Raw genomic sequence first — 14,270 nt, forward strand, 5'->3', positions numbered from 1 at the left:
AATTGTCAAAATGAATCAAAAAATATTCACCTACATGTTGTCTACAAGAAACATGCTTTAAATGTAAAGACTCAGAATAAAAGTTAAGGGATGAGGTGGGGACAGAGGATATATGGATCTCTCTGAACCTTTGTCTCAGTTTTGCTGTGAACCTAAAACTTTATTCTTTAACTTAAGTTGTTGTTGTTCAGTTGCTCAATCATGTCTGACTCTTTGCAATCCTATGAACTACAGCAAACCAGGTTTCCCCTGTCCTTTACCATCACCATATCCTGGAGCTTGCTCCAACTCACGTCCACTGAGTCGATGATGCCATCCAACCATCTTGTCCTCTGTCATTGTCTTCTCCTCCCGCCTTCAATCTTCAGGTCTTTTCCAAAGAGTCAGCTCTTTGCATCAGGTGGTCAAAGTATTAGAGCTTCAGCTATAGCATCAGTCCTTCCAACCAATATTGAGGGTTGATTTCCTTTAGGATTGACTGGTTTGACCTCCTAGCAATCTGAGGGACTCTCAAGGGTCTTCCCCAATACCACAATTTGAAAGCATCAATTCTTTGGTGCTTAGCCTTCTTTATGGTCCAATTCTCAAATCTGTATATGACTACTGGAAAAACCATAGTTTTGACTATATGGGCCTTTGTAGGCAAAGTGATGTTTCTGCTTTTTAATTCACTGTGAATGTTTGTCATAGTCTTTCTTCCATGGAGGAAGTGTCTTTTAATTTCATGGCTGCAGTCACTGTCCACAGTGATTTTGGAGCCCATGCAAATAAAATCTATCACTGCTTCCTCTTTTTCCCCTTTCATTTGCCATGAAGTGATGTGACCCAATGCCATGATCTTAGGTTTTTGAATGTTGAGTTTCAAGCCAGCTTTTTCACTCTCCTCTTTCACCCACATCAAGAGTCTCTTTAGTTCTTCTTCCCTCTCTGCCATTAGAGTGGTATCATCTGCATATCTGAGGTTGTTGATGTTTCTCTCAGAAATCTTGATTCCAGCTTGTGATTCATCCAGCTCAGCATTTCACACAATGTAATATGTATATAAGTTAAATAAGCAGGGTGACAGTATACAGCCTTGACACTCTCCTTTCCCAATTTTGAACCAATCCGTTGTTTCATGTAAGGTTCCAACTGTTGCTTCTTGACCTGCATACGGGTTTCTCAGGAGGCAGGTAAAGTGATCTGGTATTCTCATCTCTTTAAGGATTTTCCACAGTTTTTTGTGATTCATACAGTCAAAGGCTTTAGCATAGTCAATGAACCAGAAGTAGATGTTTTTCTGGAACTCCCTTGTTTTCTCCATGGTCCAACGCATGTTGGTAATTTGACCTCTGGTTCCTCTGTCTTTTCTAAACCTAGCTTGTACATCTGGAAGTTCTCAGTTCACGTACTGCTGAAGCCTAGCTTGAAGAATTTTGAGCATTACCTTGCTAACATGTGAAATGAGTGAAATTATGTGGTAGTTTGAACAGTATTTGGCATTGCCCTTCTTTGGGATTGGAATGAAAACTGACCTTTTCCAGTCCTGTGGCCACTGCTGAGTGTTCCAAATTTGCTGGCATATTGAGTGCAGCACTCTCACAGCTTTGTCTTAAGGATTTGCAAGAGCTCAGCTGGAATTCCATCACCTCCACTCACTTTGTTCATTGTGATGCTTCCTAAGGCCCACTTGACTTCACACTCCAGGATGTCTGGCTCTAAGTGACTGACCACACCATCATGGTTATCTGGGTCATTAAGACCTTTTTTGTACAGTTCTTCTGTGTATTCTTGGCACCTGTTCTTAATATCTTCTGCTTCTGTTAGGTCCTTACCTTTTTCTGTCCTTTAATCATGCTATCCTTATGTTAAATATTCGCTTGGTAGCTCTAATTTTCTTGAAGAGATCTCTAGTCTTCCCCATTCTATTGTTTTCCTCTATTTCTTTGCATTGTTCACTTAAGAAGGCTTTCTTATCTCTCCTTGTTGTTCTCTGGACCTCTGAATTCAGTTGGGTATATTTTTCCCTTTCTCCTTTGTCTCCTCAGACAACCACTTTGACTTGTTGCATTTCTTTTTCTTTGTGATGGTTTCAGTCACTGACTCCCATACATAGTTACAAACCTCTGTCCATAGTTCTTCAGGCACTCTATCAGATTTAATCTGTTGAATCTATTCCTTACCTCCATTGTATAATCATAAGGGTTTGATTAAGGTCATACCTAAATGGTCTGGTGGTTTTCCTTACTTTCTTCAGTTTAAGCCTCAATTTTGCATAAGGATCTCATGATCTGAGCTACAGTCAGCTCCACGTCTTGTTTTTACTGACTCTATAGAGCTTCTCTATCTTTGACTGCAAAGAACATAATCAATTTGAGTTTGGTATTGATCTCCACATATGTCTGTGTACGGAGTGGTCTCTTGTGTTGTTGGCAGAGGGTGTTTGCTATGAGCAGTGCATTCTCTTGGCAAAACTCTCTTAGCCTTTGCACTGCTTCATCTTTAACTCTAAGGTCCAACTTGCCTGTGATTCCAGGTATCTCTTGGCTTCCTAATTTTACATTCCAATCCCCTCTGATGAAAAAGACATTTTGGGGGGATGTTAGTTCTAGAAGGTGTTATAGGTCTTCATAGAACCAATCAACTTCAGCTTCTTTGGCATTAGTGGTTGAGGCATAGACTTGGATCACTGTGATGTTGAATGGTTTGTCTTGGAAACAGACTGAAATCATTCTGTCGTTTATTAGATTGTACCCAAGTACTGCATTTCAGACTCTTCTGTTGACTATGATGGCTACTCCATTTCTTCTAAGGGATTCTTGCCCACAGTAGTAGATACAATGGTCATCTGAGTTAAATTTGCCCATTCCTGTCCATTTTAGTTCACCGATTCCTAAGATTTTGATGTGCTTGCCATCTCCTGCTTGACCACATTCAATTTACCTTGATTCATAGACCTAACCTTCCTGGTTCCTATGCAATATTGTTATTTACAGCATCTGGCTTTACTTTCCCAACCAGACACATCCACAACTAAGCATCATTTCCGGTTTGGCCCAGCCTCTTCATTCTTTCTGAAGCTATTAGTAATTGCCCTCCACTCTTCCCCAGTAGCTTGTTGGACAGCTCCTGACCTGGGGGGCTCATCTTTAATTGTCATATCTTTTTGCCTTATCATATTGCCCATGGAGTTCTTGAGGCAAGAATACTGGAGTAGTTTGCCACGTCCTCCTCCAGTGGACCACATTTTGTCAGAATTCTCCACTATGACCTGTCCATCTTGGGTGGCCCTGCACAGCATAGCTCATTGAGTTAGACAAGCCCCTTCACCTGAACAAGGCTATGATCCACGAATGGGTGGTACAGTTTAGTGGCCAGCCAACAATTGGACAGAGGTTAAGCTAAAACCCTTTAGCCAATAAGGTTTCCACTCTTTTTCTTTGTCAAAAGTATTACTTTGTTAATTCTGAATATGAATCTTGGAATTAGTCTGTCCAGTACATGAAAATTTTCACATGGATTTGGGTTGGAAGTACATGGAGTTTTATGTATTAATTTATGGAAGAACTTCTGTCTTTTCATTTTTGAATCTGCCCAACTGTGAGCATATTTTTCCATTCAAGTTTCCTTCAAGTCCTTCAGAATTTCTCCACAGTTATCTTCCACATTTTCATTTATTCCAAGACACTTTATAGTTTTTATTCCTGTTATAAATTTGAAATCATTTTTATTTACCCTGTCTAAATGAATAATCTGATAGAGTGTTTGATATTTTTTGGTAACTTTTTTTTTTGATACATCTTCAAGCTAATAGGAAAGTTGCAAGAATAGTTCAAGGACCTCCTTTATATCCTCTATCCATGTTCATTTTCGAAATTTAGAACTCTTATCTGTTTTGAGTTTATCTTGGAAACCTGGTGACAATATGAGGTATGGACTCGATTTTATAGTTTTCCAAATGATTATCAGTTGTCCTGACACCATTTACTTAAAAAGTCATATTTTTCACAGTGATTATATGTGTCAGTTTTTACTAACCAAATTTCTATGTGCATTCATGTATATTTTTTTACTTTTTATACTCTTCTGTTGTTTTGTCTGCCTATTCCTATACCAACATCACACTATTTTAATTGTAGAAGTTCCATGCTATATTTTAATAGTAGGGGGCCAGTGTCCCTCGCATTGCCCTTGTTCATTTGTTGGTAGAAGACTTTTTGAAGGGAGTTTTCTGAATCCAGATTTTTTAGTTTTCCTAAATATTTTATTGTTTTTATAGAATAAATAACGTAATAAATACTAATAAAAGAATGTGATCTTTTCCCTAGAACTGCAATATGCTAACAATGTGATGCGCTTTGATTATGTCTGGCTTCGAGACCACTGCCGCTCAGCATCTTGCTACAACTCTAAGACTCACCAGCGCAGCCTAGACACTGCCAGCGTGGATTTATGTATCCAGCCACAGACCATTCATCTGGATGAGACCACACTCTTTTTCACTTGTGAGTGGACAGGAGACATGGTCTTCTATGGGTACTTTTTTAAAGAACAATTGTTTTATAAAAAATGGTTTGCCCCTTTACAAAGTAGGATATTCTTTTAGTTACTCTTCCTTTTTCCTTTCTTTGGCAGCATTTCTTTTGTGTACCTTTTATTTTTGTTCTTAAATGAAATTGTTATAATCTACAGCTAACATCATAGTTTTGAAAAATATTTTTCCAGCTTTATTGAGATATATTTGACATATCTGTATATATTGTGAAATGACCACAATAAGCTTAGTTAACACATTCATCACTTCACATAATTAGCACATTTGCATTGTGGCTAGAGTATTAATGATTTACTATCTTAGTAACTTTCAATATACAATACAGTATTGTTAAGTATATCACTGTGCTATACATCAGATCTCCAGAACTTATTCATCTTATAACTGGAAAATTGTAGCGTTGATGAACATCTTCCATTTCTTCAAACCCATAGCCTCAGGCAACCATCAATCTACTCTCTGTAGACAGTATTTATCTTTCTCTGTCTGACTTATTTCACATAATACACTCAAGGTCTATCTATCATTGTTGTTGCTAATTGCAGGAATGCCTTCGTTTTATGGCTGAATAATATTCCACTGTATTTATATACCACATTTTATTTATCTATTTATGCATCGATGAACACTTAGGTTGTTTCCACGTCTTGGCTATTATAAATTGTGTGGCTATGAACATTAGGGTGCATGTATCTTTTTGAAACAATGATTTTATTTCCTTTGGATATATGCTCAGAAGTGGGATTGTTGGATGATATGGTTCGTTCATTTTTGATTTTTTCCAAAGTGGCTACACCAATTTAGACTCCAATCAACAGTGTAGGAGAAGTCCCTTCTCTCCACACCCTCACCAACATTTGTTGTATGTTGTCTTTCTTTTTTTGAGGAGGGTAGTGACATTTGAGGTTTTTTTTTCTTTATTTTTAAATTGAAGATAATTAAATGTTGTGTTAATTTCTGCCTATGTTATCTTTTTGATAATAGCCATTCTGACAGGATTGAGATGGTATCTCTGATTTGCATTTCCCTGATGATTATAGATATTTAGCATCTTTTCAACTAACATCATCTATAATGGTGAGGCTGAACACATTTAACATTTCACTTTCGTTTTTATTTAACACAGTTCTGGAACTTCTAGTCATTACAATAAGGCAAGAAAAGAAATAAAATTCATATATATTAGAATGGAAGAAATAAAACTATATATTTGTGGTTTTGATGGAGGGATAGACATGTAGACCAATAAAACAGAAAAAGAAACCAAGAAATAGAATCACACAAATAGAGTCAACTGATCTTTGACAAAGGTGCAAGAGCCAGTCAATGAAGGAGGATAATCTTTTTAAGTAATGATGCTGAGATAATTGGACACTCAATTAAAAGACGCTTACTCTTGGAACAAAAGTTATGACCAACCTAGATAGCATATTGAAAAGCAGAGACATTACTTTGCCAACAAAGGTCCATCTAGTCAAGGCTATGGTTTTCCCAGTGGTCATGTATGGATGTGAGAGTTGGACTGTGAAGAAAGCTGAGTGTGGAAGAATTGATGCTTTTGAACTGTGGTGTTGGAGAAGACTCTTAAGAGTCCCTTGGACTGCAAGGAGATCCAACCAGTCCATTCTGAAGGAGATCAGCCCTGGGATTTCTTTGGAAGGAATGATGCTAAAGCTGAATCTCCAGTACTTTGGCCACCTCCTGCGAAGAGTTGACTCACTGGAAAAGACTGATGCTGGGAGGGATTGGGGGCAGGAGGAGAAGGGGACAACAGAGGATGAGATGGCTGGATGGCATCACCGACTCGATGGACGTGAGTCTGAGTGAACTCCAGGAGTTGGTGATGGACAGGGAGGCCTGGCATGCTGTGATTCATGGGGTCGCAAAGAGTCAGACATGACTGAGCGACTGAACTGAACTGAACTGAGGCAAAAGTTAAAAAAATAATAATAATAACTTCAACCAGAGTTTCACACTTTATACAAAAATTAACTCAAAATAGATCATGGACTTAAATGTAAACATAAAGCTACAAAACTTCTAGAGAAGAATATAGGAGAACATCTTCAAGACCTTGACCTAGGTACTGACTGGCACTAGAACTAAATAACTTTCAAAACTCAATATAAGAAAAACAATCCAATTAGACAATGAATAAAAGACATGCACAGACATTTCACTGAATGGGACATACAAATGGCAGATAAACATTTGAAATATGTTCAGCATTATAAGCCATTAGAGAAACAAAAGTTATTAGCACAGTAAAATTTCACTATATACCTAGCAGAATGACTAAAAGTTTTAAAAAGTCTTGATAACACAAAATGCTATAAAAGATTTGGAAAAATTCTATCAGTTATACACTGCTACTGAGAGTATAAAATGGTATGGTTACTTTAGGCTTCCCTGGTGGCTCAGTTGGTAAGGAATCTGCCTTCAATGCAGTAGACCTGGGTCCGATCTCTGGGATGGGAAGATCCCCTGGAGAAGGACACGGCTACCCACTCCAGTATTCTGGCCTGGAGAATTCCATGGACTGTATAGTCCATGGGGTTGCAAAGAGTTGGACACGACTGAACAACTTTCACACACACTCTGGAAAATAGTTTGCCCATTTCTTAAAAAAAAAAGACTAAACATGTGAGTAACCATGTGTATGTGCTCAGTCACTCAATTTGTGTCTGACTCTTTGTGACCCCATGGACTGTAGCCTGCCAGTTCCTCTGTCCATAGAATTTCTCATGCAAGAATACTGGAGTGGGTTCCCATTTCCTATTTCAGGGGATCTTCTTGACCCAGGGATTGAACCTGGGTCTCCTGCATTGGCAGGCAAATTCTTTACCACTGAGCCACCTGTGAAGCCTCCTGGGAAGCACGTACTATACAACCCAACAATTGAATTGATAGGCATTTATTCCAGAGAAATGAGAACTTATGTTCACACAAAAATGTGTACATTAATGTTCACAGCAGCCTTATTTGTAACAGCCAAGAACTGGAAACTACTTTAATATCCTCCAATGTGTGAGGTGTTAAACAAATCATCCACATAATGAAAAACCATTCAGTAATAAAAAATAATGAAAGATTGGTAAGCATGATAACTTGGGAAAACCACAAAGGAATAACAGTGAAGGAAAAATGTAACTGCATGATTCCATTTATGTAACATTCATGAAATAACAGAATTATAAAGATAGTGAACAGACTAGCAGTTGCCAGGAAGAGAGGAGGAATGGTGTGGCTTTAAAGAGGTAACATAAAGGAGTCTTGTGGTAATGGCACACTTGAGTATTTTGACTATAGTATTGGTTACATAAAGTTGCACATGTAATAACACTGCATTGAATACACACACACACACACAGAAATAATTATATATATATATATAAAACTCATGAGATCTGAATGAGCTCTATGGATTGTATCAATATCACTTTCTAGGTTTTGATATTGTACTGTGGTTGTACAAGATGTTAAACATTGGAGAAGGCTCAGGGAAGGGTGCATGAGACCTCTTTTATATATTTCTTTGTGACTTTCTGTGAATCTGTATTTCAAAATAACAAAAAAGCATTTGAAGAAGAAATATTTATTTGAGTACATTTTACTACTGATTTTTCTACAATGAAAAGAAAACATACCATAGATAACACTTAATTTTTCCAGCAAGTATACTGGAAGATGATGCTGTTAAAGTGCTGCACTCAATATGCCAGCAAATTTGGAAAACTCAGCAGTGGCCACAGGACTGGAAATCGTCAGTTTTCATTCCAATCCCAAAGAAAGGGAATGCTTAAGAATGTTCAAACTACTGCACGATTTCACTCATCTCACGCACTAGCAAAGTAATGCTCAAAATTATACAAGCCAGGCTTCAACAGTATGTCAACTGTGAACTTCCAGATGTTCAAGCTGGATTTAGAAAAGGCCGAGAACCAGAAATCAAATTTCTAACATCCATTGGATCATCGAAAAAGCAAGAGAGTTCCAGAAAATCATCTACTTCTGTTTCGTTGACTATGTCAAAGCCTTTGACTGTGTGGATAACCACAAACTGTTGAAAATTCTTCAAGAGATAGGAATGCCAGACCAGGTAACCTTCCTCCTGAGAAATCTGTGTGCAGGTCAAGAAGCAAGACTTAGAACTGGACATGGAACAAGAGACTGGTTCCAAATAGGGAAGGGAGTACGTCAAGGCTGTATATTGTCACCCTGCTTATTTAACTTATATGCAGGGTACATCGTGAGAAATGCTGGGCTGGAGGAAGCACAAGCTGGAATCAAGATTACTGGGAGAAATATCAATAACCTCAGATATGCAGATGACACCACCCTTATGGAAGAAAGCAAAGAAGAACTAAAGAGCCTCTTGATGAAACTGAAGGAGGAGAGTGGAAGAGTTGGCTTAGAACTCAACGTTCAGAAAACCAAGATCATGGCATCTGGTCCCATCACTTCATGACAAATAGATGGGGTAACAATGGAAACAGTGAGAGACTTTATTTTGGGGGGCTTCAAAATCACTGCAGATGGTGATTGCAGCCATGAAATTAAAAAATGCTTCCTCCTTGGAAGAAAAGCTATGACTAACCTAGACATAGGTTAGTCGTAGCAAAGGACTGAGGAGAGCTAGCCGGCTGTGGACTGGCCCACCCCCTGCAAGAGACAGGCAGGCAAGAGCAGCCAGAGCCGGAAGGGGGCAATTGCGGCCCCAGAGAGGCATCCTCTACCAAACTGCAAGCAGGCTTCATTGCTAACCAAGACTTCTTGGGTTTCTGGATGGTCGACATCTGCCAGGAGGGTCGCAGCCAGAGATCAGCTCCCCAGAAGAGACACACCCAGAAAACCGAGCGGCTGGGACAGGGGAGGGCTAAGTCGCAGCCTTCAACTGGGGGTGACTACATGCGCCAAGCACCTGGTCACCTGAACTGTGCTCGGACCTGGGACAGTGCAAAACGCAGGCCCAACGAAGTCTGCGCCTTTGTGGAGTATCAGAGAACCTGAATCTGAGCGGCTTAGACCTGGGAAGTGCAGGCAAACCAGGGCCCACATTAGACAGTTCCCAGCAGAGCAACCTAGAGTCTGAGCAGTGTAGACTGGGAAAGCACACACATCATGATCGGGGGCAAACCCAGTGCGGCTGAAACACTGCGAGCACTCCCCACACATGCCAGTAATATTTGTTTGCAGTGTTCCTCACTCCCCACAGCACTACTGAACAAGTGAGCCGAAAAAAGTGACCATTAGAACCCCCTTGTGTCAGGGCAGAAATCAGACACTGAAGAGACCAGGAAACAGAAGAAGCTAAAATAAACAGAGGGAACTGCTTTGGAAGTGACAGGTGCAATAGATTAAGACGCTGTAGTTAGCACCAACTACATAGGAAATGGCCTATAGATATTGAGAAGTATAAGCCGGATCAAGGAATTATCTGAAAATGAACTGACCCCACACTATCCACAACAGCTCCAGAGAAAGTCCTAGATATATTTTTACTATTATCATTTTTTTAATTTTTAATTTTTTTTTAATTTTTAAGTCATCTATTACTCCTTTAATTTTCATTTTTATAACCTACCATTACCTTGCAAAAAAAAGACCCTATTTTTAAAACAAACTTCATATATATATTTTATAATTTTTGTGACTTTGTTTTGTTTTTTTAATATTGTACTTTTGAGAATCTAACCTCTAGTGTAGATTTTTAATCTTTGCTTTTTGGTATTTGTTATCAATTTTGTACCTTTAAGAACCCAATCTTCAGTACCCATTTTTACTTGGGAGTGAGATTACTGGCTTGATTGCTCTCTCCCACTTTTGACTCTCCTTTTTCTCCACCAGGTCTCCTCTATCTCCTCCCTCGCCCTTCTCTTCTCTACCCAACTCTGTGAATCTCTTTGTGTGTTCCAGGCTGTGGAGAACACTTAGGAAACTGATTACTGGCTGGATCTGTCTCTCTCCTTTTGATTCCCCCTTTTATCCTCCTGGCCACCTCTGTCTCCTTCCTCTTCTCTTCTCTGTGTAACTCTGTGAACATCTCTGAAGGGTCCAGACTGGGGAGAGCACATTGGGGAGCGATTACTGGCTAGCTTGCTCTCTCCCCTTTTTATTCCCCCTCTTCTCCTCCTGGTCACCTCTATCTCTGTCCTCCCTCTTCTTTTCTCCATGTAACTCTGTGAACCTCTCTGGGTTTCCCTCACTATGGAGAAACTTTTCATCATTAACCTAGATGTTTTATCATCGGTGCTGTATAGATGGAGAAGTCTTGAGGCTACTGTAAGAATAAGATTGAAAACCAGAGGCAGGAGGCTTAAGTCCAAAACCTGAGAACACCAGAGGACTCCTGACTCCAGGAAACGTTAATCAATAAGAGCTCATCAAAAGCCTCCATACCTACACTGAAACCAAGCACCACCCAAGGGCCAACAAGTTCCAGAGCAAGACATACGACGCAAATTCTACAGAAACACAGGAAGATAACCCTGAGCTTCAATATACAGACTGCCCAAAGTCACATCAAACCCACTGACATCTCAAAATTCACTACTGCACACTTCTTTGCACTCCAGAGAAAAGAAATCCAGCCCCACCCACCAGAACACTGACACAAGCTTCCTTAACCAGGAAACCTTTACAAGGCACCCATCCAACTCCACCCACAGTGAGGAACCTCCACAATAAAGAGGAACCACAAACTGCGAAAATACAGAAAGGCCACCCCAAACACAGGAATATAAACAAGATGAAAAGGCAGAGAAATACTCAGCAGGTGAAGGAACAGGATGAATGCCCACCAAACCAAACAAAAGAGGAAGAGATAGGGAATCTACCTGATAAAGAATTCTGAATAATGATAGTGAAAATGATCTAAAATCTTGAAAACAAAATGGAGTTACAGATAAATAGACTGGAGACAAGGATCGAGAGGATGCAAGAAATGTTTAACAAGGACCTAGAAGAAAAAAAAAAGAGTCAATATATAGTGAATAAGGCAACAAATGAGATCAGAAACACTCTGGAGGGAACCAACAGTAGAATAACAGAGGCAGAAGATATGATAAATGAGGTAGAACATAAAATGGTAGAAATAAATGAAGCAGAGAGGAAAAAAAAAGAAAACAAATGAGGACAACCTCAGAGACCTCTGTGACAATGTTAAACGCCCCAACGTTCAAATCATAGGAGTCCCAGATGAAGACAAAAAGAAAAACCATGAGAAAATACATGAGGATATAATAGTTGAAAACTACCCTAAAATGGGGAAGGAAATAGTCACCCAAGTCCAAGAAACCCAGAGAGTCCCAAACAGGATAAACCCAAGGCGAAACACCCCAAGACACATACTAATCAAATTAACAAAGATCAAACACAAAGAACACATTAAAAGGAGCAAGGGAAAAACAACAAATAACACACAAGGGGATTCCCATAAGGATAACAGCTGATGTTTCAATAGAAACTCTTCAGGCCAGGAGGGAATGGCAGGACATACTTAAAGTGATGAGAGAGGAAAACCTACAACCCAGATTACTGTACCCAGCAAGGATCTCATTCAAATATGAAGGAGAAATCAAAAGCTTTACAGACAAGCAAAAGCTGAGAGAATTCAGCACCACCAAAACAGCTCTCCAACAAATGTTAAAGGATCTTCTCTGGACAAGAAACACAGAAAGGGTTTATAAACTCGAAGCCAAAACAACAAAGTAACTGACAACGTGATCATACTTATCAATAATTGCCTTAAATGTAAATGGGTTGAATGCCCCAACCAAAAGACAAAGACTGGATGAATGGACACAAAAACAAGACCCTTATATATGTTGTCTACAAGAGACCCACCTCAAAACAAGGGACATACACAGACTGAAAGTGAAAGGCTGGAAAAAGATATTCCACACAAATAGAGACCAAAAGAAATCAGGAGTAGCAATACTCATATCAGATAAGATAGACTTTAAAATAAAGGCCATGAAAAGAGACAAAGAAGGACACTACATAATGATCAAAGGATCAATACAATAAGATATAGCAATTAAAATATATATGCACCCAACATAGGAGCACCGCAATGTGTAGGGCAAATGCTAACAAGTATGAAAGGGGAAATTAACAGTAACACAATGATAGTGGGAGACTTTAATACCCCACTCACACCTATGGATAGATCAACTAAACAGAAAATTAACAAGGAAACACAAACTTTAAATGATACAATAGACCAGTTAAACCTAATTGATATCTATAGGACAGTTCACCCCAAAACAATGAATTTCACCCTTCTCTCAAGTGCACATGGAACCTTCTCCAGGATAGATCACATCCTGGGCCATCAACCTAGCCTTGGTAAATTCAAAAAAATTGAAATCATTCCAAGCATCTTTTCTGACCACAATGCAGTAAGATAGATGTCAATTACAGGACAAAAACTATTAAAAATTCCAACACATGGAGGCTGAACCACACGCTGCTCAATAACCAACAAATCACAGAAGAAATCAAAAAAGAAATCAAAATATGCATAGAAACGATTGAAAATGAAAACACAACAACCCGAAATGTATGGGACACTGTAAAAGCAGTGCTAAGGGGAAGGTTCATAGCAATACAAGCTTACCTCGAGAAACAAGAAAAAAGTCAAATAAATAACTCTACACCTAAAGCAACTAGAAAAGGAAGAAATGAAGAACCCCAGGGTTAGTAGGAGGAAAGAAATCTTAAAAAGTAGGGCAGAAATAAATGCAAAAGAAACAAAAGAGACCATAGCAAAAATCAACAAAGCCAAAAGCTGGTTTTTTGAGAAGATAAATAAAATTGACAAACCATTAGTCAGACTCATCAAGAAACAAAGGGAGAAGAATCAAATCAAAATTAGAAATGGAAATGGAGAGATCACAGCAGACAATACAGAAATACAAAGGATCATAAGAGACTACTATCAGCAACTATATGCCAATAAAATGGGCAACGTGGAAGAAATGGACATATTCTTAGAAAAGTACAACTTTCCAAAACTGAACCAAGGAGAAATGGAAAATCTTAACAGACCCATCACAAGCACAGAAATTGAAACTGTAATCAGAAATCTTCCAGCAAACAAAAGTCCAGGACCCAAGCCTTCACAGCTGAATTCTACCACAAATTTAGAGAAGAGCTAAGACCTATCCTACTCAAACTCTTCCAGAAAATTGCAGAGGAAGGTAAACTGCCAAACTCATTCTATGAGGCTACCATCACCCTAATACCAAAACCAGACAAAGATGCCACCAAAACAAAACTACAGGCCAGTATCACTGATGAACATATATGCAAAAATCCTTAACAAAATTCTAGCAAACAGAATCCAACAACGTATTAAAAAGATCATACATCATGACCAAGTGGGCTTTATCCCAGGGATGCAAGGATTCTTCAATATCTGCCCGCAAAGCCATCAACATAATATACCACATTAACAAATTGAAAGATAAAAACCATATGATTATCTCAATAGATGCAGAGAAAGCCTTTGACAAAATTCAACATCCATTTATGATAAAAAAAACCTCCAGAAAGCAGGAATAAAAGGAACATAGCTCAACATAATAAAAGCTATATATGACAAACCCACAGCAAACATTATCCACAATGGTGAAAAATTGACAGCATTTCCCCTAAAGTCAGGAACAAGACAAGGGTGCCCATTCTCACCACTACTACTCAACAGAATTTTGGAAGTTTTGGCCACAGCAAT

The 14,270-nt window shown here is 38.9% G+C and overlaps 1 protein-coding gene across 1 annotated transcript in view; it reads left to right on the forward strand.

Annotated features, from left to right (window-relative positions):
• TMLHE (trimethyllysine hydroxylase, epsilon) overlaps window positions 1-14,270 on the forward strand; it is a 51,096-nt gene that overhangs the window by 14,556 nt on the left and 22,270 nt on the right. Inside the window, exon 3 of the mRNA NM_001076064.1 lies at window positions 4,308-4,484. Coding sequence (NP_001069532.1) covers window positions 4,308-4,484 — 177 coding nt within the window. The remainder of the gene's footprint in view (window positions 1-4,307; window positions 4,485-14,270) is intronic.

The sequence above is a fragment of the Bos taurus genome, chromosome X (assembly GCF_002263795.3).
Source record: "Bos taurus isolate L1 Dominette 01449 registration number 42190680 breed Hereford chromosome X, ARS-UCD2.0, whole genome shotgun sequence".
NCBI lineage: Eukaryota > Metazoa > Chordata > Mammalia > Artiodactyla > Bovidae > Bos > Bos taurus.